The sequence below is a fragment of the Alternaria alternata genome, assembly GCF_001642055.1.
Source record: "Alternaria alternata strain SRC1lrK2f unplaced genomic scaffold CC77scaffold_3, whole genome shotgun sequence".
In the NCBI taxonomy this organism is placed as follows: Eukaryota; Fungi; Ascomycota; class Dothideomycetes; order Pleosporales; family Pleosporaceae; genus Alternaria; species Alternaria alternata.
The window spans coordinates 797,067-819,451 of record NW_017306192.1 but is presented as its reverse complement, the minus strand read 5'-3'; the positions used below and the strand labels follow the sequence as shown (position 1 = coordinate 819,451).

The 22,385-nt window shown below is 50.9% G+C and overlaps 4 protein-coding genes across 4 annotated transcripts; 3 read left to right on the top strand and 1 right to left on the bottom strand.

The window, feature by feature from the left end:
• Positions 1–6,698: 6,698 nt before the first annotated feature.
• On the top strand, positions 6,699–9,971 carry CC77DRAFT_1028346 (hypothetical protein; the record flags this gene model as incomplete). The annotated part of the gene is made up of 4 exons (XM_018526439.1): positions 6,699–6,772; positions 6,819–6,923; positions 7,008–8,858; positions 8,915–9,971. The coding sequence occupies 4 exons, from the start codon at positions 6,699–6,701 to the stop codon at positions 9,969–9,971; spliced, it is 3,087 nt and encodes a 1,028-aa protein (XP_018389922.1).
• Positions 9,972–13,949: 3,978 nt separating this feature from the next.
• Positions 13,950–15,305, top strand: CC77DRAFT_528893 (1.3.8-trihydroxynaphthalene reductase). Its single transcript, XM_018532026.1, has 3 exons — positions 13,950–14,312; positions 14,364–14,840; positions 14,890–15,305. The coding sequence occupies exons 1-3, from the start codon at positions 14,252–14,254 to the stop codon at positions 15,153–15,155; spliced, it is 804 nt and encodes a 267-aa protein (XP_018389921.1). The 5' UTR covers positions 13,950–14,251; the 3' UTR covers positions 15,156–15,305.
• A 1,366-nt stretch (positions 15,306–16,671) lies between these two features.
• CC77DRAFT_1047122 (hypothetical protein) lies at positions 16,672–17,214 on the top strand (the record flags this gene model as incomplete). The annotated part of the gene is made up of 1 exon (XM_018527478.1): positions 16,672–17,214. One exon carries the CDS (start codon positions 16,672–16,674, stop codon positions 17,212–17,214), a length of 543 nt encoding a protein of 180 aa, XP_018389920.1.
• Positions 17,215–19,612: 2,398 nt separating this feature from the next.
• Positions 19,613–22,321, bottom strand: CC77DRAFT_1028344 (Sec34-domain-containing protein; the record flags this gene model as incomplete). Its single annotated transcript, XM_018526438.1, has 3 exons — positions 19,613–20,473; positions 20,523–22,157; positions 22,217–22,321. The coding sequence occupies 3 exons, from the start codon at positions 22,319–22,321 to the stop codon at positions 19,613–19,615; spliced, it is 2,601 nt and encodes an 866-aa protein (XP_018389919.1).
• Positions 22,322–22,385: the final 64 nt, after the last annotated feature.

The window sequence follows — 22,385 nt, the reverse complement described above, 5'->3', positions numbered from 1 at the left end:
ATACCAGTTCGAACACTTAGAGCATTAGATACCTAGGTAGGCAATGAATATCATGAAGAGCATATTTTTGAATCTAACATATGCACAACGGTAGAAATCCGTCTTACTTTAACAGAATATCTCATGCTATCCGACTTGGCCTCAATCACGACTTCCAAGAGTGATCATTACCTATTTGCTCTTGTACATTCAACAGAGGAATACATGTCACGAAAATCAACGAAAATAACATTCTCGTCCGGCTGTAGGTTGTGGTAATGCAAGAACCATCTCACTACAGGAATCGTTTTACCTAAGGATAGTAAGAGACCGCTTTATCCGTGGTGCTTTGGTTTCCTGTTTTGATCAATCTTTTCTCCATGTGTTCTTGAACATTGTCATACCCTTCTTATGTTGCGACGTCGCATATAACACCTCCCAAAGATCGTACTACTGCGATCTGGTACCACGATATTGCGTCCGTCTGGTGCATCATGACACCTCCAACCTTCGATAAGCCTCGTGTATCTTGGGTACTTGAGACCCGTGAGCAGTTCGTGTTACCCTGTGCACCGCGAAAGCCACGCGCGTGAACATTGAGCCACGTTAAGACAACGCATCCAATTTCGTGGTGCATAATCTAGCTTGTGACACAGCTCCGAGATCACGGTTATGCTTGCACAAGCAGAAAGCCGTCTGTCAGCGGATTGTCGTTTTCGTCTGACTTCGGAAGCATCGATGTTACGAATGCCTAGACACCCATGAATAGGATACATGGACTGCTCTGGCTTCACTAAGTCGGTATACCGATCCAGAAATCTTGTTATTTTCCAGCATCTAGGTATACGAGCGATGAAAATACTACTCCGGTATTCTAGGCTTGAGTGCCCGGAACTGTTATCCGTTTGATGCGGGAACAACATGGAGAGGGTTTTGTCAAATGTCGGCAGAATCGTCCGGAATTCTAGATCTTACAAGCAATGGACAATACTACCGCTGTGCTTCACGTACTAATCCCGGCCTCTTGCGAGTCAATCTTCTGCTCACCATGTTACTATAGTGACGGCTTGATTTTACACATGACAAATGGAACAAGGATATGAACGAATCGGTAAAGCTGTTTGCAGCCATGATTCAGTACGATTATGCAAAAGGCGCATCTGCATTGCGGACTTGACTCGCAGGCTACTTACAAGACTACGACTACCCATGAGCCCAGTTGTCTTGCGCGCATAATCCGGGATACATGCATCACGAAGGGGGATGCAAGTCAGGCAATATACATGCTGGAGCCGCGGTTGGCAAAGTAAGCTGGACAACAAATCATGAAATGAAATTTACAGCTTAGATTGCGCGACCACCAAGAACAAATACCGACCCGGCGAGGCCCTCTCAGTCCGCCTTCTGGGAGCCGCTTATGAGGATAAAAGCGTGATACGAGGCTTTCGCTTCCGCTGCGTGGGTGCAGCCCCTGCCGATAAAAACATATAGCAAACCGGACGACCACATTTGTATAAACGGGTTAACGCACCTCAATAGCCTGCTAACCAGCTCTCAAGATAGTGTCTGCATATTGCCGCAAGAAATGTGGATTATAGAAGAAGCGACATCTGAGATAAGGCATGAAGTCGATCTAGCATAAGCCCGTGGGGTGACGATTGAGGCTACGCTCCAGCGGTTTTCTTGTGAGGACTATAACAGCACTCATTTTATCTTAGACCCGTGTGATGAAGACTAGTCTGAATATCATTGAATGCTGTATGATCTGTCAAATGTGAATCTACGCAGTGCAACTAGTCGAGCCAAGGAAAAGGAAGTCAAAAATGTTGCATTTCGTCAGAATGGAAACACGCGCCTACGAATTTGATCCGAGTACCAGTAGAAACCATATTTCGGACATTACAATCGACCAAGGTAGCCTCGAGAACACCGGAGTTGCGACTGCAAATGGTGCGCGTGCGCTAGATGAGAATCGTCGAGTCTCCATGTTGTGGTTCTAACTTGCAGAAGTAAACATCGATCATATCATCATCGCTCATACATCAATGCACTGGAAGAAGCCTGGAATATGCCTTGAACGCCACAAGTGACTTAAGCATCCGCTGTCAATGGTACTAGCTAGCGCCTAGCAACGGGAGCTGCCTGGCGAAGTTTTGGTTGTGCAAAGTGAGAAGCTGAGCCATGCTCACAGTCTGAAACTTCGATTCTGAGCCGTAAGCTCAGCCAGAGGCTGATGGCCACCATGTATCGCCTTGCAGTGCGATTGGACAAAATGTGGAGACTAGTGAGATGAAGTGATGCTTAGGGGCCGATAGCGAAGGAACATATTACACCTAGATGTGCATGCAAATGGTAGCGCGAACTCGCGGAAGTAATACAACCGCGAGACTTTTGCCTATGTGGGCGTAGTCAATCGTGCTAATAGATTCGATAGGGCTTCCGCACAGTCTGCAAGGTTGTTTGGGTGGAAATAATGCCGAACAACGATGCGGTACTCCGGCGACCCACGGAGCTCCTCGAGCTGCAAGTAATCATCTAGGAACTCCTTGCCAGACAGGACATGGTCGGAGGAGCGAATTTGATGCGAGAGCGAACCTACCAAAATCGGTTTCGGTGTCGCGTTGCATACATCCAAAGTATCGTTCCATTAAGCTGACAGATGCGCAGCAAGTGGTGTGATCTCCGGGGGCCTGTTGGGTCTCCAGAGGAAGGAATCTGACCGAGGGTGTCTTCTGCCCGCAGGCTAAACCTCTAGGCCACTTCACATACCTTGACAGAAGTTTCGGCGCATTTCCTGGTAGTTTTTGGCGACCCTTCATCACGGCTTGCCGTTTGAGACGGCCGATGATGTAGATCCCCAGAATCTTGGAATGAGGGGAGTTTGTAGCCTGCTAGCGCAAACGTTGAGAATGCCTATGCTGATTGGCCACAAGTACTGAGCCACCAATATTTTTATACATAAGCCCTGCATGATCGTCATCGATGATCACTGCGAATGGTTTGCTGGAAATGCTGTCATCTTCTTCGTGTGAAACTACCGTGATGGTCGTGTTGCTCTTATCGTGGAAAATCCCAAACGGTAAATGATGGAGCTGTGCTTAGACTGGCAGCAGTCAGCGACGTGTGCCGAACGGGGAACCGGTATTTTGGAATTCTTGCCTATCCACGTTGTAGCATTGTGTCTCCGTGTCTGACAGGCATACAATCTCTCCACAGCGGGATCTCTCGGCAGACAGCCCACCAGGTCTCCGCTCCCGCCTTGCATCTCCGTCCAATGGGAGGTCACGGAGATTTCGTGACGATCATAAGTTGTTCGTTCAGATATTTACATCGTACACAGTACGAAACTCAATCGCAAAGTCTGACACTGGCTGCTGTGCCTCATAGTGGTGCTTTCGAGATAGGCGTCTAACGTCGGCCTAACCCGTAGCCTTATGGTCCTTATCGCACACTACCGGATGCTACCCATGGATCTCTCGAGTGTAGATCATCCCACCTCTGCTTGAGACAGTCTGGCTCGCAACATGCATACTCGGTACTGAGACGGGTTTAAAATAGCATTCTTTATGAAATTTTGGGATTCTGCAATTGCGTCAGGGTCTAGTAACCGAGAGATGAGCTTGCTGCCGGAGCGTTGGTTACTCTCGGTACTGGTGTTGGCTGACTCTCCACGTACCGTCATGATACGAAGAGGCACCCCAAGCCATCAAGCCACCAGAGAGAACTTAACCATCTACCCTACGTCACTTCGTGGTGATGCAATGAGCAGCGAGCTCATAGAGTGGAATGGCAGTAAGATTTCGCACGAGCAGTCTCACGTGTTTGGGGCTGCACATAATTTGGCACAATACAGCCTTGAAGAGGAAGTCCATGGACGGCACGTCGCGTCCTGGGAAACAGGCTCGCTTCTGCTTCTACACACCATTCCGCTCCAAAAGAAGCCTCGTGTTCTTGATTGGAATTAATTAGACTTTACGCGTCACGGGCCGCGACGATCAGGCTTCTAGTACTCTGGGGGAGTGAGATAAGGGGTAAAGAAGAGATTTGCTGTCTGTGAAATGGCTACATGGGCTTTTCGCTCGCGTGCGCGGTCGTGAGGCAACGGCCGACACGAAACAATAGTTTCGAATTGCCAACGGCCGTGCTCAAAACATCGGTGGGGTTGGGCGACTCACGACGCGACCGCGAAGGCTATATAAAAGTCGAAACTGTTTCAGTTACCGGGTGCCTCAATTTCGAGCATGACGTTTTTAGCGATTGTTCTCCATACTGGTCTGGCATTTTGACTCGTAGCAGGAACTTTCCCCGTAGCTATTATTTTTCGTGTCTTCGCGAACGCGTCCATGCTGTGTGGCGCAGAACCCGGAACAGAAGCGGAAGCGAATAGTAGGCTTAAACCTTGTTCGGCCGATCTTTTGGCTCGAGCACCCTGTATCTGTCGAGATCAGCCTTAGGGCTGGCGTGGGGTTCCCGCATTTGGTACGTTGCTTGGAGAAGCGACACCTGCCGCCTCTCGATTGGAGGTATTGAACTGACGTGTAGATCTTTGCCATTTGATTGCAATGCTCAGGTAGCCTCTGTCGTGAGGCCAGCGCACGTCTACATACATGGCGTGCTTGGGCGTTGCGGAGTACTTCCCATATCGTTTGCATCATGGAAAAATGAGGTAAAAGGCGTGAAGATTACACCCTGACTGGGTGGTGCATTCGCGACATTAGCCTCAGCGGCATGCCGCGAGTGTCTAGGTAAAGCTGGGGCCAGCAACTGATTCGTGCGGTACCGTGACCGCCCATCGAACTTTGGTTACAGTCGCGACCAGAGGAAAAAGCAGAATCGAAAGCTGTCAAAGTAGACCGCAACTGATCGCCAAATAAAGCAATTCACTGTTGAACAGAACAACTTTGACGGTGAGGAAGCAGCTTGTGACTAGAGGCGGAACACTGCATTCAGACGTGTCAAACGCACCGCCTTGCCATCGCGAAAGCGCCCTGCGTTGACTAAGGATGAAGCTGTAATAGAACCACTTTTTGTGTTCCGAGATCACGTGCGACCGTAGGACGAGCAAAGCAGGACGCTACTCGAACCTGCCATGGCGCCCGCGATAATGTTAGCCACGCCAACGCCAGTGACGCACTCGGCTCACCGTTCGAAACAGTTGACGACCCACCGAAGTACGGGGACAGAGTAAGAGTGTCTGAGCGAACCGTGTGAGCGTCAAATCGAAGTGGGGTATTCGGTTGGCGCAGAGCCACTGTTGCAATGGCCTTGCGAAGCGCGAACCTTGGCCAGAAATCGATACAATTGAACGACAATGGCCTCGGGCGAGGTACACAAGATTTCAGTCGTTGACTTTATTAGTGGCCGCGGACGGAGACAACAAACTGTATTGAGGCTCTGATACGAGCAGAGAGCTGCTCATGCTCCGAGTCGGCACCTGTCAACCACGACTCAGCCGCGTGATGCTGACATGCCTATGTGTTATCTCGTGTGCGGTGCCCATCAGTACCCGCGCGAGTATGAAGACGCGAGAGGCTTCGTATCGCTCGCGAACGAGGGCTGAGGCGGGCTCACCGCTGCCAGAAACGTTAGTGGGTTGCTCGGAAGCGTCTATATAGAGACATTGGTGTATCTTACAGCAGATCCAAGGGCCCCGCTGGTGCTGATTCGACGTGTGGGCGGGTGCCGATCGTGGCAGTAATATTGTCGTATTACAGAATACATTACGGGTGTACGGGTGTCTCGCTGTCTTTTTTCCCAGGGAGCCATGCGGCCAGCGCTCGGTTCGCGGACTTGTGGCTGACGCGGGCTCGGCGCTCGTCCCCCGTCACTCTCAGCACGAACCTCCACCACGCTGGGCCTCCCCTCCACCAATCTAGTCCGCGGTGCAGATCTCCAAGATGTATCCCTGTTACTGCTGAGTCTTGTTATCAACGCCGTGCAGATGCCCCTGGTCGCTCAAACAAATCTTGGGCTAACCGGGTCAGGCTCGACCCACCCAAGAGCCTGGCGCGCTGCATGTAACTGCGAGGCACTAGCTCATCCTCTCGTGCAGCTGGATCCCTCCCCAATTGATGAATTCATCGTCGCTCAGATGCATAATCAACACTCCCTGTTGGGAAAAGCCGCTAGTCAAACCCGCTCTTACATTGCCTACCTCTATACGTACTCGAGCCTCGAGAAATACCTTTCCCCACGTCAACTCCCCTCCCGTGATAATCTTCTATCTTTATACATCTCTTTCCGCCCGCTCGAGCCTGCTCAGCCTGCTCCAAAACAGCTGTACAACCGGGCCTGATCTTGACCTTGTCTCTCTCAGACCACTGCTAGTCGGTTTCCTCTGCAGTCAGCTCCACAGCCGTCCTAATCACGGCTTCCGTCTGACGTCCCAACGAAAACGTCTTGCCATCGACTTGACGTCTGCTATTTCCACCTAGCTCCAGACTGGCCTCCATGTCCGCCCCGTTTTAGAGACCTTCCAGGACTACCGGACTTCGGACCTATTACTCCACGATTCTGATCCCACTTGACTGAACCTTGCCAACCACTCTTTTGCCTTGACATCCCCGCCTTGCAGTCTATGGCATTGTTCTCTTTCTGAAGTTTGGTACAGCACGCCGTCCCCGCACCCTTCTTACTACATCTCGGTCAACCACTATCGTGTTGAACAACATCTACAGCCAGGCTCTCTCCAGGACTACACGTCCAATCCGTGATTCAAAATGGTCTTCTGCACATATTGTGGACAGTCGTTCACCAGGGACGAACATCTCGAACGACATATCCTAACTCGTAAGTCAACTCTTGCTCTGTCCATGAGGGTGGATTTCCGCAATGTCGAGTTCAATCCGATCGTTCCGTAGCATCTCCGCTGACCGTCAATGCCAAACAGACACCAATGTCAAGCCATTCAAGTGCTTTACATGTCATATGAGCTTTGCTCGACGGTAAGTCCCACCCTGCGTGCGCTCCTTCCTCTTCCTGTTTGGTCATAATTTCCGTACCGAACGAAACGCTGACAATCTTTCCAGAGATCTTTTGCAAAGACATTACACCGTACACGGCCGCAACCAGAACAACGAAGAAGGCCTCCCACCGCAAGGCATCATACCTAAGTCCGCCGGCCGCACACCCATCGCCTGCAGTAATTGTGCAAAGACGAAGACGAAATGCGACAAGAAGTTTCCTTGCACCCGGTGCGCTCAAAGGAACCTGAAGTGTACTCTACGTCCTACACGGCGAGCATCGAAAGGTGTCCAACGAGTAGGAGGTCCTCCTGAAACAGGCAGTGGTGATTCTAGCGAGAGTGGTAGCAACGCGGATAACCAGAACACATCCGGCAATGTCTCTCCAAACCACGATGGCCAGTCGAAACAAGCAACCGCTCAGTCGTCTCCATCTCAAATTCAGCAGCCTAGCCAGATTTCTGACAGCCAACCTCCATCGCAACGGCAATCGCAATCTCCCTCAGCGCCCCACTCGCGGAATCCTTCCATCTCACATCCAGTGCAACCACCACCGCACATGAACCCCGAGGAGAAGTCGCTCCACATACACATGCCTATCTCGAATACTCCCCCGTTCTTCGATCAGTCACCCTCTAACGGACTGTCTCATTCCTCATCATTACTTTCACCTCTTCCCACACCAGTTACGGGCATGAATAGTTTTGTTTCTTCGACACCCATGTCTGGGTACGACGACTTCGTCAGGACAGTGCGCGATCAACCGGAAAATGAGAGCCCGCAATTCATGATGGATCCTTGGCACTCGATGCCCATGGATACGAGTTACGATCCTATGCGGATTGACCCCGCTCTGATGATGACCATGGGCATGGACATGACGATGGGACCGCCCCAAGACGGTATCCTTAGTATGATACCCGAAATGTCACCTGCGCAAACATTCGGACAGCCTGTTCAGACTCCTCGTATGGTGGACGAATCGTTCTCGGACTTGCAAATCGGCAGTTCGGCTTCGATGTTCTACCCCTCTAACAGACATTCCTCAATAGCGGACGCCGGCATCCCTGATCTTGGCGCCATTATCGCAGCCCAAGACGGCTGGACGGTCTTCCGTTGCACTCCTTCTATCGCTTCGAGCTCATGTCCGCGGACCGCAAGGCTGAATCTTGAGAGATTAGAGTTGAGCCTGAAGAACCATGAGGGCTGGGCTAACTGGACCCCATCGTGGGACGAATCTGATTTCCAACAAGGCGGACAGATCGCCGTGTCAAAACTCCAGGAAGCCACACGAGACAAACTTCTCGCGATCACACAGAGCTTCCTTCACAAGGCTCTAGATATCCACAAAGATGGGAGCAGCTCGTCTAGTAGTGGCGAGTCTCCAGGATCTACGGCTTCACATTCCAACTTCGTTCTTCTTCCGCCTGCTCGTGTCCTGGAGTACTTCCTCAAGTCGTACGCCAACTCTTTCGAACGCTATTATCCTACCTCGGCCAGAGGAGTCCTCGACACCAACGAGTTGATGCAGAACTACAATGACAAAGCTTCGAGCTTGCTCATTCTCATGATGATTGCGCAGGGCGCTATGACCATTCCGTCCATAGAAGCGAGATGGCTGACTGGCGGCTTTACTGAGGCATGTCGGATATCCCTGTTCGACCTCATCGAGAAGAACATCATTATGGCTGGCGATCCTATTGTCCTGAGGGCGGCCCTTCTCTTCACTGTTCAAGCGGCGTGGAGTGGCGACAAGTGGCAGATGGACATCGCCATGGGTCAGCGCGGCATGTATTTTTCCATGTTACGACATTCCGGTATTCTCGATGTTCGACCGCCTACCACGCCTCACATGAATGGAAACACTTCGACGGATGTGTTGTGGAAGGACTGGCTTCAGCAAGAAAGCCGCAGCCGGTAAGTGTTGAAAACCTCGGTACTGTCACGTGCGCGCACTTACTAATATCGTGTAGCCTCATCTACTCTTGGGTCATGGTAGACCAAGACCTATCGCTATTCCACGATACCGCTCCCCTGTTTTCGGTAACAGAATTTGGCGCGCCAATGCCTGATTCAGATCAACTCTGGCAGGCGCAGACAGCTCCAGAGTGGTCGGAGATGTTCAACCAGGTCCATGAATTCTCGAATGGATACTCCTCAGTAGGCTCTGGAGCAAGACCACCGAGTCTCAGAGATCTCTTCCGCTACTTCCTAGATGACGAGATAGTCGTCCAGGATGTTCAGGAGATTCATCTGACCCCGATGCACCTGCGACTACTACTGCACCCTCTGCAGACCCTTGTGTGCCAATATTGCCAACTCCTCAGTTGCTTCTCCGACAGTGTAGCCTCTCGATCGCGGAATCGGGCATTGACAGCTGCTTCGACTCGCGTACGCCTAGAAGAGGTACAGGCGTTATTGGGGCGGTGGTTCGACTTGGCGCAACGGTACATGAAGGCGAACCCAGTATGTCCGATGATGCAAGCAAATCTCGTCATGTTCCATCTTATCAGCATGAATGCTGTGTCAAATTTCCCAGAGATTGAGCGCCTCGCCCGACGGGAGGGTGTGGACGGCTCGTATCAACAGATGCTGTGGATGCACAAGAAGTGCTTGTCGGATGTGCAGGAGGCCATCACTCACGCTGGCCAAGTTCTTCGCCTCATTCGTGAGATGCCACGAGGCATTCGCCCGCCGTGGTGGGCTGGTGCTGTCTATCGGGCAGGGTTGGTCTTCTGGGCTGACTCGCTCGCTCACAACGAGTCCTTGAGTCCCAACCATCAAGGGACATATCAGCCATCTAATACTGCTTTCTCTGTGGATCGCCTCTCTGCTGACCACCCAACCATACTGAGGTACATGTCACGGAGGGAGGGTATTCCCACCTTGACCAAGCGCGATGGTAGCCCTGTTCCACTGGATAACGGCTTTGCCGTCCTGTCGCATTGTATCGATGTCCTTGACGAGGGTGTCGCCACCAGGTTTTCCGATGGCATTCGTAGTAAACTCGAGAAACTTGCGCGCGGTTAACATCATACTTCTTCCATCTCTTCTTTCTCTTTCTTGTCGCGCCAACACAAGCTCATGATGTATTAGCGGGAGTATCGGCGTTATTGCCTTATCGTTATCTGCCTCTTTCCATCTCTTTTCGGCAGTGTTTCATCAGCATCGGCGATCCAGGATGCTTGGGAGGGATATACGTCAGGTTCCAAGCGTTGGATGGCGTTCAAAGGCATACACATGGCTTCGGCGTCGAGTGATGTTCGTCTCGGTCGCTGATTCGCGTCGTGCCTGGAATGCGGTCATCTGATATGACTGCAGCGTAGTCCATTAATGTATAGTACATAGACATGATGGTCAAATGGCACCTACCGGTTACGGGAACGACAAACCTGTGTATCACAAATGACTGGTGTCGATGAAGGATGTTACGTGCTTCCCATAATCTCTCGAAGGGCTTGATGTGAATGAGGGTAGGTGGCTCCCGTGTAGAGATATCGATGCCAGCTCGCTGACCACGTCTAGTCGTAGGTAGTCCTGAACCTAAGAAGAAGGGCCCTTTTCATGCCGCGCTGGTGGATGCGGGGCTTCTCATTAGCATGACGGGCGAGGATATGATGAACATATGCGTAACGGCTGAAGTGCAACGCATATAACCTTTCACCCCGCCAAGCCCCTCCGTCATCGCCGTCTGCCGGTGTTTTCATTGCTTCGTTTTTCCCTTAACCCGCGTGTGTGTTTCAAGTGTAAGCAGGGCATGGGTGGTGTTGCGTAGGTAATTGGTGTCTTTCGCGTTTGAAGGCTTGATGGCGGGGTCGGCTAAGAGAGCGAGTGGTGTGTGTGTAAGGGCGGCACTACGGCGGCGGGGTGTTCAAATCATGTGCCGTATGTGGCAGACGGGCCAGGAGAGAACGCGTATCCATCATATGCGAGGACGCGAGAGCAGCGGAAGCTCTGAGTTAAGAGAGCAAGAAGTGATAAAGGAAGTCGAAAGAGCTAGTGTGTCGTGTTTGGGCTCCTTAACTCGATCTGCGTAGCACCGTGCCTGCGATATGTTTCTATGGGTTGTTTTAACACTGTAGGGAATGCAAGCTGTGTTGAGGCACGTACCTCAACCTCCTCGATGTAGTCACTTCGCCTCTCCTCTTTCCCCGGACGCTATGCAAGTACTTCGTCACACTATGGAGGCGCCGCTCTACCCAGATCGTACTATGTCTCGATGAACCCTCCGGTAACCGTGCTGATGTCTCCAAACCCGTCATCATATCCGAACAACTGGTAACGCCCCCTACAATCGCGGCTTCACGTACTTTGTAAGCCCTGAAGGTGTTCGGAGAATGAAAGTCTTTTCCCGATGCAGCTACTACACAGATTACTTCTGCCCGTTTAGTTGAGGGGTGGATGTATGCAGCATGCTTCGGTATCACAATGACAGAAAGCCGGTACCAAGACGTCTACCTGCAGGCTCGTTGCCTGACAAGCTTACGCGTTCAGCGTGATTACTGGCATTCAGAGGCAACATATGCAGCCCTGTTTGAGATGCCTGGCTGTTGGAATGCACAAGAGCGGTTAGAGTACTTCGGCCGCAAGTGGACCTTGTTACACATCCCAATAACCTACGACATGATGGACCATTTACAGAATCTATGTACCCAGATCAATGGTTTCTATTCCAATCTGCATGTCTAATACGAGCATCATGCCAAGCCTACGGATGCCCGCACGATAGCCGTAACTGCTAGAAAATGTGGACCGTGCCATCGAGATTTGGTGTATGTCACTCGTCACAGCGTGGTGAACACGCGAGTGACCCCTCGTGAGTTCCATCTAACGGTCGGTGAATCGGAGGTTTTCGTCGCCGTTCGTGGCTTACATCCTATCAAAAGATTGTGGTGGATGTAGTGATATGGTTGCGCTATCCTAGTCAAAGACATGCCTAGTGTCGATCAATGCACTTCCGTATGCCAGCCGAGCTTGAGTTCAAGCATCGGGGACTTACCGGGTAGTATCCGAACGGTTTGTGGCCAGTGAAACTTTTCTGCGTTACTGATGCCCTATGTAGCATTCCACAGATCTCTGTTGAGATCAAGTATCACTTCAGATTCTCAGTCACCCACAACATGTTTGTACCGGCATTGAAGACAAGGAGTTCATCACTAAGATGTCATGAACACAAACGCGAGGGTTCGATAATGTATACCAAGATCGTCCCGGGGATAGACGCATTAGTACAGGGCGATCTGGCAGACGGTCGCGTGGAGGGCCCAGTGACAGCCTCTTTCACCGCTATGTGCTTGACGGGAAACGGACTGAGGGGAAAACGAAGCGATTCAGGCATAGCTCCAACAAGTCCACAAAAGAGCTCTCCAAGATGACTACGCTACCCCTTTTTCAGGCCGGGAAGCACTTGTTCGCCGGTGATTCGTACGGTGATACTCCATCTCAAAAAGTTTGAGCAATCAGACAGCAAAACTACTGATTAGTGGGCACATAGTCTTCCAGGTTGCATAGCTCTCGATGAATGATGCCGTGATGACGAAGTATCATCCGCCATGTTCTGCTGTGTTGCTGGCATCATGCGAAAGTATCAACAGTAGGCTTCTTCACGCGTAGCACCCTTTAACGAGAAGTATCGCCCAAGCACTTTTACTCTTGAGTACTATTTGGGTGCGCAATGGCCAACCTCAAGCGACTCTCTCGCGTCGTTGCTATTCTTCTGCTGGTACGAAAGGGTGTATGCACGAGCCGAAGCGTCACACAAAAAGATCCGAAACTTTAGCAAGTGCTGGATATATCGGCACTGCACTGACAGTTCATCGCACAACGGCGAGCCATTCCCGGCTTGAAAAAGCCAATAAAACGGGGTGGATATGCGCATGGTTTGGATCTTTGGGTCGGCGGGCGTAATTGATAAGACACCATGGCCGGCGAACTCATTTTCTGCTTACAAGATGAGGCCTGTAAGCACTCAAGTATCCGACGCAGACGCGTAGCCACATTATGCTGGTAATCCAGGTATGTAATCTGGATAAAGACTGAGATGCGCCGTCGTCGTACATGCTGGGATCTGGTGGCTCGTTTCTAGACTCGGTTTAATTTGCGCACAGGATTCTTATCTTCGAACGATCCGTAAACTCGAAATGAGGATGCAGTCAGCTTGCTATTCACTGCCTGAGTTTCTACACTCATCAGTACGACACTTTGAAGATGAAGTGAGGAAGAATACGCACGGACAATGAAGACGTCGGCGGATCCCCGCTGTGGAAGCCGGCCGCGCCCGTCGTTGATTGCGACACCTAGCTACGGATTCGTGCCGATTTCTAGGACACTCCCATTTACCGGATTGCGTCCGGAGTTCACGGTGCCAAGATATTCATGATGACCGTTGGTGCATGGGGAGCCATTGAGGTTCCAGCACTGTGCACTGTGGTGTTGAGAAACGTCGAGGTCCTGCCGAACCCTGAGAGAGTTTGCAGGCTAAACCTTCCAGGGATTCACTTTCAAAAGTCACATGACCATGTCGGATCGTCAGGAACGTCTATGGCCTTAGGGCTTACGATAGACGGAGTTGTCGACAGCGAAGTTCTATTCTGCTCGCTTCACAGCACGGTGCAAGAACTCGCAGCAGATGCTCTCTGTCGACTGCGGACATCCGAGGATGCGAAAATAGACGTTGCGATGCCATCGGCGTCGCACCAGCCCTGAGAGTCGTCTCCAGCGCCAAACGCGGGCTTCTCACGTTGTCATACCTGGTGCTTCACCAGCAAAACTCAATGGAGTGCCAAAATTACTCGCAGTCGACAAAAAAAGATATTCTGATCTCATGAAACGGACAGGCGCGTCACAAACAGACTCTAGAAGTTTGTTGTTGCTCGGCCGGCCTTAGCATCTCGCGAGTCGACCAATGATGAGAGCCCCTGAGCCCTTCGGCCCCTCTGTCCGAAGTCTGTCCCTGAGGCTCAGGCTCTCCTACGGGGACGGGGACCACGCTACGGGACAGGTGCGGCGCAGGTACACACTGTTTCAGCCCTAGGACTCACGACTCTTGGGGGCGATGCTATGTGCCGAACCGGAGGCATTGAGTTGGGGGAGTCGTATGGATGTTGGGATACCGGTGGTGGGTTAGATGCAAAAGAGCTACTCATTGAACGCGGTCTCCGCTGGAGTTCCGAATAGCGAAAGGGTATATATGTCTTCGTCTTGACCGTGGAAGGAAATCATCATCACAACCACTCTCATCACTACTACAACCACCTCTACACTTCGATCCTCCACCCAACACCAAAAAAACCCACCTCAACACATTCGCAATGGCATCAATCGAGCAGACATGGAGCCTTGCCGGCAAGGTCGCCGTTGTTACCGGCTCAGGTAAGCTCAAGCATATCCAAGATCACATCTACAATACTAACTATCACCCAGGCCGTGGTATCGGAAAGGCGATGGCCATTGAGCTGGCCAAGCGTGGCGCAAAGGTCGCCGTCAACTACGCCAACGCCGTCGAGGGAGCTGAGCAGGTTGTCAAGGAGATCAAGGCCCTTGGTAACGGCTCAGATGCCGCTGCCTTCAAGGCTAACGTTGGCAACGTCGAGGAGTCTGAGAAGCTGATGGATGACGTTGTTGCCCACTTCGGCAAGCTCGACATCTGCTGCTCAAACTCTGGTGTCGTCTCCTTCGGTCACTTCAAGGACGTCACACCCGAGGAGTTCGACCGTGTCTTCACCATCAACACCCGTGGTCAGTTCTTCGTCGCTAAGGCGGCGTACAAGAGGATGGAGATGGGTGGTCGCATCATCCTTATGGGATCCATCACTGGTCAGGCCAAGGGTGTACCCAAGCACGCTGTCTACTCCGGCTCAAAGGGTGCCATTGAGACCTTCACCAGGTGCATGGCTATCGGTAAGTCGGATCATTTTCACACCCACATCATTTACTGACGAAGCTACAGATGCTGGCGAGAAGAGGATCACCGTCAACTGCGTTGCACCCGGTGGCATCAAGACCGACATGTACCACGCAGTGTGCCGCGAGTACATTCCCGGTGGTGAGAAGCTCTCCGATGACCAGGTCGACGAGTACGCCTGCACATGGTCCCCTCACAACCGTGTCGGCCAGCCAGTAGACATTGCCCGTGTCGTCTGCTTCCTTGCTTCTCAAGACGGTGACTGGGTCAACGGAAAGGTCATTGGCATTGATGGCGCTGCTTGCATGTAAGCGGGCCTTCTTTGATAGAGCATGTTTTCTTTGGATGTTTTCCGCAGTCATGAGCTAGCATGTATTGGCGTTCTTCTCAAGCGAAGAAGATAATGAAACGTTTAAGCACACTTCATTTGGCATTGCCCATCCACTCTTACTGTGACCCATACTCACCGGTACCTGGCAAAGCAATCATCATTCACGCACCACTACATTGTGGTGGTGGTGTGGGAACTCCGAGCACGTCTTCTTTTCTTTTTCGATCCAGGCTACCTAGCTATCTTTAAGATGTATTAACATATCTTGACCGCCTCACCAACTCACGCATACTTTCGTCTTCACCGCCGCCTTCATGTCCTTTTTTGCGCCCGTGGAGAAATTGCTACCATTCACGACCATCGTAACCATAGCAGCCCCGCCTTCCTACGTTCGACTAAAACCTCACCGTGTATCTTCGTCTTACCTTGCTAGCGGCCCGCGGCACCCAGCCTCCACAATTGATGCACGTTTAGCACATATGCTAGACAACTGTCCCGAGCCTTGAGAGTAAACGGTTCAATCTTGAAGTAAGTTTTATGACTAAGTAACAAAAAACCGAAGGAATGCAGATGCGTCTGCGACGGCAGCGGTACCTAGGTACCTAGCCGTTCTTGGTTCGAGCGTGGCGCACGGACGTCGAGGGTCGAGAGATCTACCACTCGCATTACTGCGCGCTGGATTTATCGCTCCATCAACAACCGTGACTCTGTACTTCGCGTAAATGTGCCAGCTGTTTCAGATCACCAGCGATGCCTTCCTGAATAGCAAAGTGAGAATTTGAGCAGCGAGACGACCCGTCAGCGTGTAGCGAGGGGGTAATCCTTCAGATGTCTATAAGCGCTCCATCGAATCCAAAAATAGCCAGCATTACAAAGAATACCAAGAGCCACATAGAGATAGAAGGAAGTACCATAGCGTGGCGCAGTCGTCAGTTCTTAGGACTCAGCCATTCCTTGCCCGCGCATTCCCCACTATGACACAAGACCCGTTCGTGACCTAGAGCCAGGTGTATGACAATCGCGCTGGACGGACTTCTCTCGCAGTATAGCTCAGCCATTACAATGTCAAAACCCCAAGTCAGCCATTTCGATGGCCCTAGCAGGATTGCTACACGCTCATTGGGTGTCTTTCAAGCAGATACTGGAACAATTCACACCCGAAATGACTGTGTCAGACGAGGCCTGTTCATCCTCGGCATGCTACTGTGCTATTCTCTGCGTTTTTGTCACGCAGCAAGCCTGAGGCTGTGGAGCTGACCAAATTAGCGACTCAGCGCGGCAAGAATGGCACAGCTTACCGCCAAATGGTAGCATCATCACCCTGAGGCTATGTGTAGAACATGTGGAATAGTAAGTTGTTGGTGGAATTGCTACATGATTATATATCTGTAGACATTCTTCTTGGTCAACTTCATCATCACAGTACCTTCTTGAGAACATTTCCATCGCATCCTACCAGTCCTACACATTCGCAACATATCAATCCATCATTCAATATGGTCGCCATCACATCGATTACTCTGTCAGCCGCAACGCTAATCAGTCTCACCACTGCTATCCCAGCGCAGCCAGTTCGGTCTACTGGTGTAATACACCGCGTCTTTGCTGGCTCTACAACCGCCAACAATGGCCTTCACTTCGAGCCTGAAAACGTCGTGGCTGAACCTGGCGATCTAATGGAATTTCACTTTCTTCCTAAAGCGCACACGTTTGTGCAATCCTCGTTCGACAAACCATGCGAGCCTCTCGGCGGTGACAACGCGATTTTCTCCGGCTTCAACTTCAACACTACTGCAGGAGAGGCGCCAAACGTCTTCACCTTCATGGTGCCAGACAAGAACCCGATTTGGTATTACTGCTCTCAGCCCAATGGTAACCACTGCCAAAAAGGCATGAGCGGTGTGATCAACCAGAACTTCAACTCCAACAAGACACTGGCAAAGTACAAGGACAATGCCGTCAATACCGTCACTAAGCAGCCTTCTACCGATCCGCTTGCTTCTCAAGTTGGGATGATTCTGCCAAACGTGCCTATATGAGCACTTGGGTGCAGTGGTCGTGCGTCCTGTAACGGCTACCCCGTTTTTCCTTCAGGTTTTTCTCTTAGCATAGCATTTGGCGTTGACTTATTGTTACCACAACCTGTATCGCATTTGAATTGGCTTCTGACGTTTTATACTTCTTACACCTACTGTTGCTAAGAAGCTTGGTCTCTTTATGTTCTACCAAATGTTGGAACTATTATTATCACCATAGCTTAATCTATATCGCTCTATTTTGCTTGTTCAGCTCATGCCACTACTCAAAGTTATGATCAAGGGCAGCTGAACCTAACACTCGTACAGACACCATGAACAAGCAATCTCCCGACATAGATAGGAAAATCTCATACGGACTCAAAAACAGAGATAAACTGCCCCGTGTAGCAAAAGAGAATAAGAAAACGGACGACAAGCTAGTTTTCAGTGAAATTAACGGCGAGAACCTGCACAAGGGAGCTTGTTCTTGTTGTGTCACAAGTAATGCCTAAAGCTTATTCTAAAGCTGATACAGGAAGACTAGCTCCTTCTTAAGGTTGGAGCGAAATGTTGACAAGCTTACACGATCTTTTAATCAGATACGATACCAATAGATTCTGGAAAAGTAGGTTTGCTCCTCATGGACAATGCGAAAGCTTTTTGCGATCCCATGATAAAAGATTCTTTGATATAGCCTTTGGAGACAACATGCCAATCACAACTTGCCTTGGTTTGCCAGCCACGCTAAAGTTTGCTCTTGGGTTTCTCCCTCCACAGATGCTGTCTTGTGGGCAGTTCTTTGTATGTCCCATGTATCTAATGTCTGTTTCCTAGTTGCGAGATCGCGCATCAAATATATCCTTGACTACCTTAAACCATCTTTACCTTAATATGAATGTCTGCTCCAGACTGATTTAGCTGAACGGTCACCATGGCTCGTACACGGGCTACCAAAGGGCGGCCTCGACCGCCATCCCGCAACACCATTGCTAGGATTGTACCAAGACTCGAATCTACAGTCGAAGCACTCCGTGAATCAATAACATCCATAGAACTAGACAACAACAAGGTAGACAAGACACCTCTTGTTCTCGACGAAGGGCGAGCGCGTGGTACTGCAGATTTTGTGCGAGATATTGATGAAGAAGAGGATATGATAAACATCAAGCAAGAAGAAGATGATACGGTAGATCGAATGAAGGTCGCAGCACGCGTAAAAAGGCGCATTCAAGACCCAGCGCCAAAAGCTTCAGCAACGAAGAAACATAAGCCATTTCCAGCTATTTCTACTGCTCGTACTACACGTTCGAAGACTCTGACTTCCAGAATCAAACCGGACAGCATTCATTCTGACACCGACACCGATACTTATAGCGAGTCAGAACATGATTTCAGGGCATGTAACAGCACAATCATGAACACTGGTAGCTTTCGAAAGAATGCGGAGATTGCTCACATCAACTCATCTCTTGATCTCTTACGCCCATACATGGCCTTTCAGCTTTCAGTTTCTGGACTCTCGGGCAAAGCATACAAGGCTGCCCAAGTATCTATGGCATCAGTGCTTGATGTGGCAGAGAGCTTAGAGAAACAGGGAAGCATAGCTCTGATGAAAAAGCGCAACAGCCTAAGTAGCAGCGCTGAGGATGGTGAGGTTTGTACGGATCGAGAGAACGGAGCAGGTGGGGAAGAGGAGGAAGACGTGTTGCCGAGAAAACAACGAGAATTGAATGAACAAACGAGGAAGAGACTCCAGCTGAACAAGAGGAGAAAAGGAAAAATGGGTAAGGATAATAGAGACGCAGTAAGTTCCTCATGACATATCTTCTCTACCTTTCCCATTATATGCTAAAATTGCTAGATTATACGTCCCTCTTCCAGCTTTTCAACCTCCTCCGATGCAGCAACAGAGTTAGCAAGCGACACGGAAGATGAAGCCAAGTATCCACCGACCAAGTCACTCTCTGTACTCTCCACAACATCATCTTACCAGTCCCTTCACAGATCAACAGATTCAGCCGAGACCAGTTCGGTAAGTTTCTGTTTTCCACTTTTTTCGAGGCGAGGATGACAATGACAATGACGCTAATCAAATACAGTAGGAAGGTGAAGAAAGCGATGTAATGGAGCGTCGCGAGAAGAATGCACTGCGACGACGGAAAGCGAGGCAGCAAAGGCGAAATGTACGAAAAAGAGAAGAACGTGATTCGGAGAGTGAAGCGCATATAGAAGTGGATGTCGCAGGGCGAAAAGAGTCAGAAAAGAGAACACCTATGTTGGCGAGCCAAGAATGTGGCAAGAAAGTAATGGTAGATTTTCTCACCGTAGCATGGTGATGGCATCTTGAACACATTCCCGTAGGCTTGTATACGAGTACATATAGTCGTTTATCGTACTATGCTTGATTCACCGACGAGTCTCACATCTTGATCCTCAAGCCGGTGTTCCCTGTCCGTTCTGTGCCTGACCGCCCACTGGCAGCACCCATACTATCCGCGTCGCTATCATCTCGATCTTGATAATCTTCTTGTTCATCGTCCATGATGCCCAAGCCTAGCGTGCCGACTTTGAATGTATTGCCGCACCACTCGCTGAATACATCCGGATCCCACACGCCATCCTCCCTACCCTTGCCCTTGGTGCTTCTGCTGATCCCGTTTTGGTTGGCAAGGGATGGAGAGTATGACGTGTCGTACCAATCTTCATACGTCTGCGTGACAGATTCCATTACAGCTGCCACGAGCATCTCGCGTGTACGTGCGTCGGTAATGTATTCTTCCAGTTTCGATCGTAAGAACGGTGTCTCTTGTTCGATGTTCTGTCGGATCTTGCTCGTGCGCGCAGGGGCCTCGCTCGGTGGTACCTTCTTGTTGTTCTTGGTATCGATCGGAGCTGTCATGCGAGTGACAAATTGTCCGGTGAAGTCGTTAATCGCTTGACGTAGGCGCGCGTCTACTTCAGCTTTGGCATCCAACATGTTCTCTACAACTTTGGGGATGAGCAGACCGACCAGGTTGCGCGGGTTGAAGAGACCACCACGAGCACGCAGCTCCCAGAACGTGTTTGTGACACTGGAGAAGTTGTATTGGACTTCAGTTTCTGGTGTAACGAACTCTATGTCGAAAGCCACAATCTGCTGCTTCAGGAGTAGGAGGTGCGATACGAGGAAGAGAGCAGCGTCGGTCGGCGAGGCGGATTTGGCTAGCAATATACTGGCTTGAGCAAGCGAAAGCGTAGTACTGTGAACAATATGATGGGCCAAGTCGTCGAACACAGAGGACTGGGAGCATATTAGCATGGACAGGTTATGCGACCGTTCAAGAACCTACATGGACAAGCCTGTAGATTTTGCTGAGCAACCAGATCGCTTTACGCAATGTAGGGTACCAGTCTTTGAAGGCCGCTTCAGTGTTGAAGTTCCACCGCGCATCTGGATCGTCGTCCTCGACTATTGTAGGCGTCTTTGGCATCAATGGGGTGGGCGGCACTTCGGACTTGGGTTGCTTCTTGCCAGACAAGACGGGTTGGTTCGATTTTGTTCCGGAGGTGGCGTGCTTCTTGTTCTTTGCTGGGTAGTCGAGATCTTCTGGTTTGGGCTTGTATCTCTCAATATCATCCCGCAGAATTGCAAGCGATAGGAAGACCAATCTGTTTTGTGCATCTTGCAGTGCGGGATGTACAATGACAGAGAAGTCCAGCTTGTTTGCGTCAACGGGCGATTCTTCCTCTTCCTCCTCCATGTATCGTGTTTGTATCAGGGTACATAACTCGCACAGCTTAAGTATTTGCGTCTCATGGATAGTGCGTGGTCGGAGATAGTCGTAGAGAGGTTCACACACGGCTTCCAAGAAGTCGTACAATCCGCCGTCGCCGTCGAACCATTCCCGCCATAAGTCGCACTCGTCGAAACATATGCCTCGTATGTAGCTTATGCTACTCCGCGCAAAAGCTACGAGGTCTGTCGATGTGCTTGGAGCTTGTGCGATGTCTCCGATTTTCTTTGTAACGATAGGGAGGATGAGGCGGCCACGGGTGGCCGAGTAGCTCTGGTACAGCTCATTCATTAGACTTTGGTACTCTGCTTCGCCACCTGGCGCAGCTCCAGCTGGCAGCACTGCGCGCTTCTGTATCTCGATGCCTATACTCTTCAACTCTGGGGCTCCGACGCGGAACTTGGCGTATAGCAGTGCAGACATGGTCGTGTCGTTCAGTTGTCTATCCGCTATCCGCTTGGATACATCGGCTGCAATCTCTCGAAGTGCTTCGGTGAAATGAACACGGATGAGCGTAAGGGCGCGAGTGAGGAGTAGTCGGTATCTGGATCGGTACATTTCGGCCTCACGGTGTTTGGAATGCGCCTGCATGTATTCTAGACAGCTGTCCAAATTCGCCAGCATCTCGACGAATTCGCTGCCCCGCACTATCTTGCCCGCGCCTGGAGCATTGAGCCGTTTCGTAGTAGGTTCGAGATACAGATAGTATCGGAGGTTCTGTTCCATGTCATCGGCGAGCTTGGTAATGCGCTTCTGGTCGTCGATGAGGCCTTCACATTGTGTGCGAAATGCGTTTGTCTGGGCTTCGACGACCTTGAAGGATTCGGAGAGGGAGGAGAGGACATGGAGGGTGGAAGTAGTGTCAGAGCTGATGTTCTCGAGGTGGTTTCGCGTCATGTGCAGCTGGTGCTGGTAGAGCCTGTACTCGTCGTGGCTGGCTTCCAGCAGCTCGTCGCTGAGGCCGCCATACCAATCGGCAAACTCGAGCTCGGTGCTGATGTCCTCACGCGACTTCTTCTTCTCCAGTGCCCTTTCCTTCCTCAGGTGTGCGCGCACGACCGTGTAGAAGTCGCTGTACGACTTGGCGCGTCTGGCCACGGTGGCCGGTGGAGGGCCATTGAGCTTTCCGGGTCGGTCCTCATCTGCCGTCTCTGGGATGGCTTCTACGCGCTCCAAGTCAGCCTGACTCTCCTGCAAAGTACAATCATCAGAAGTGCTCAAACGTACCCGGCAGCGGATGGTGGGCTTACGTTCTCCTGTTTAAGCAGGCTCTCTCTCCGGCGGTGCTTGCCCTTTTCCTGGGGCTTGGCTGTGCGCGGAACAAAGGCCGTGTACCACGAGTCTGCCTCATACATTCTCGCGCAATTCGGAAGCTGGCGGGGTTCTTGTCTGTGGACAGCAAACACGACGACGCCAGCT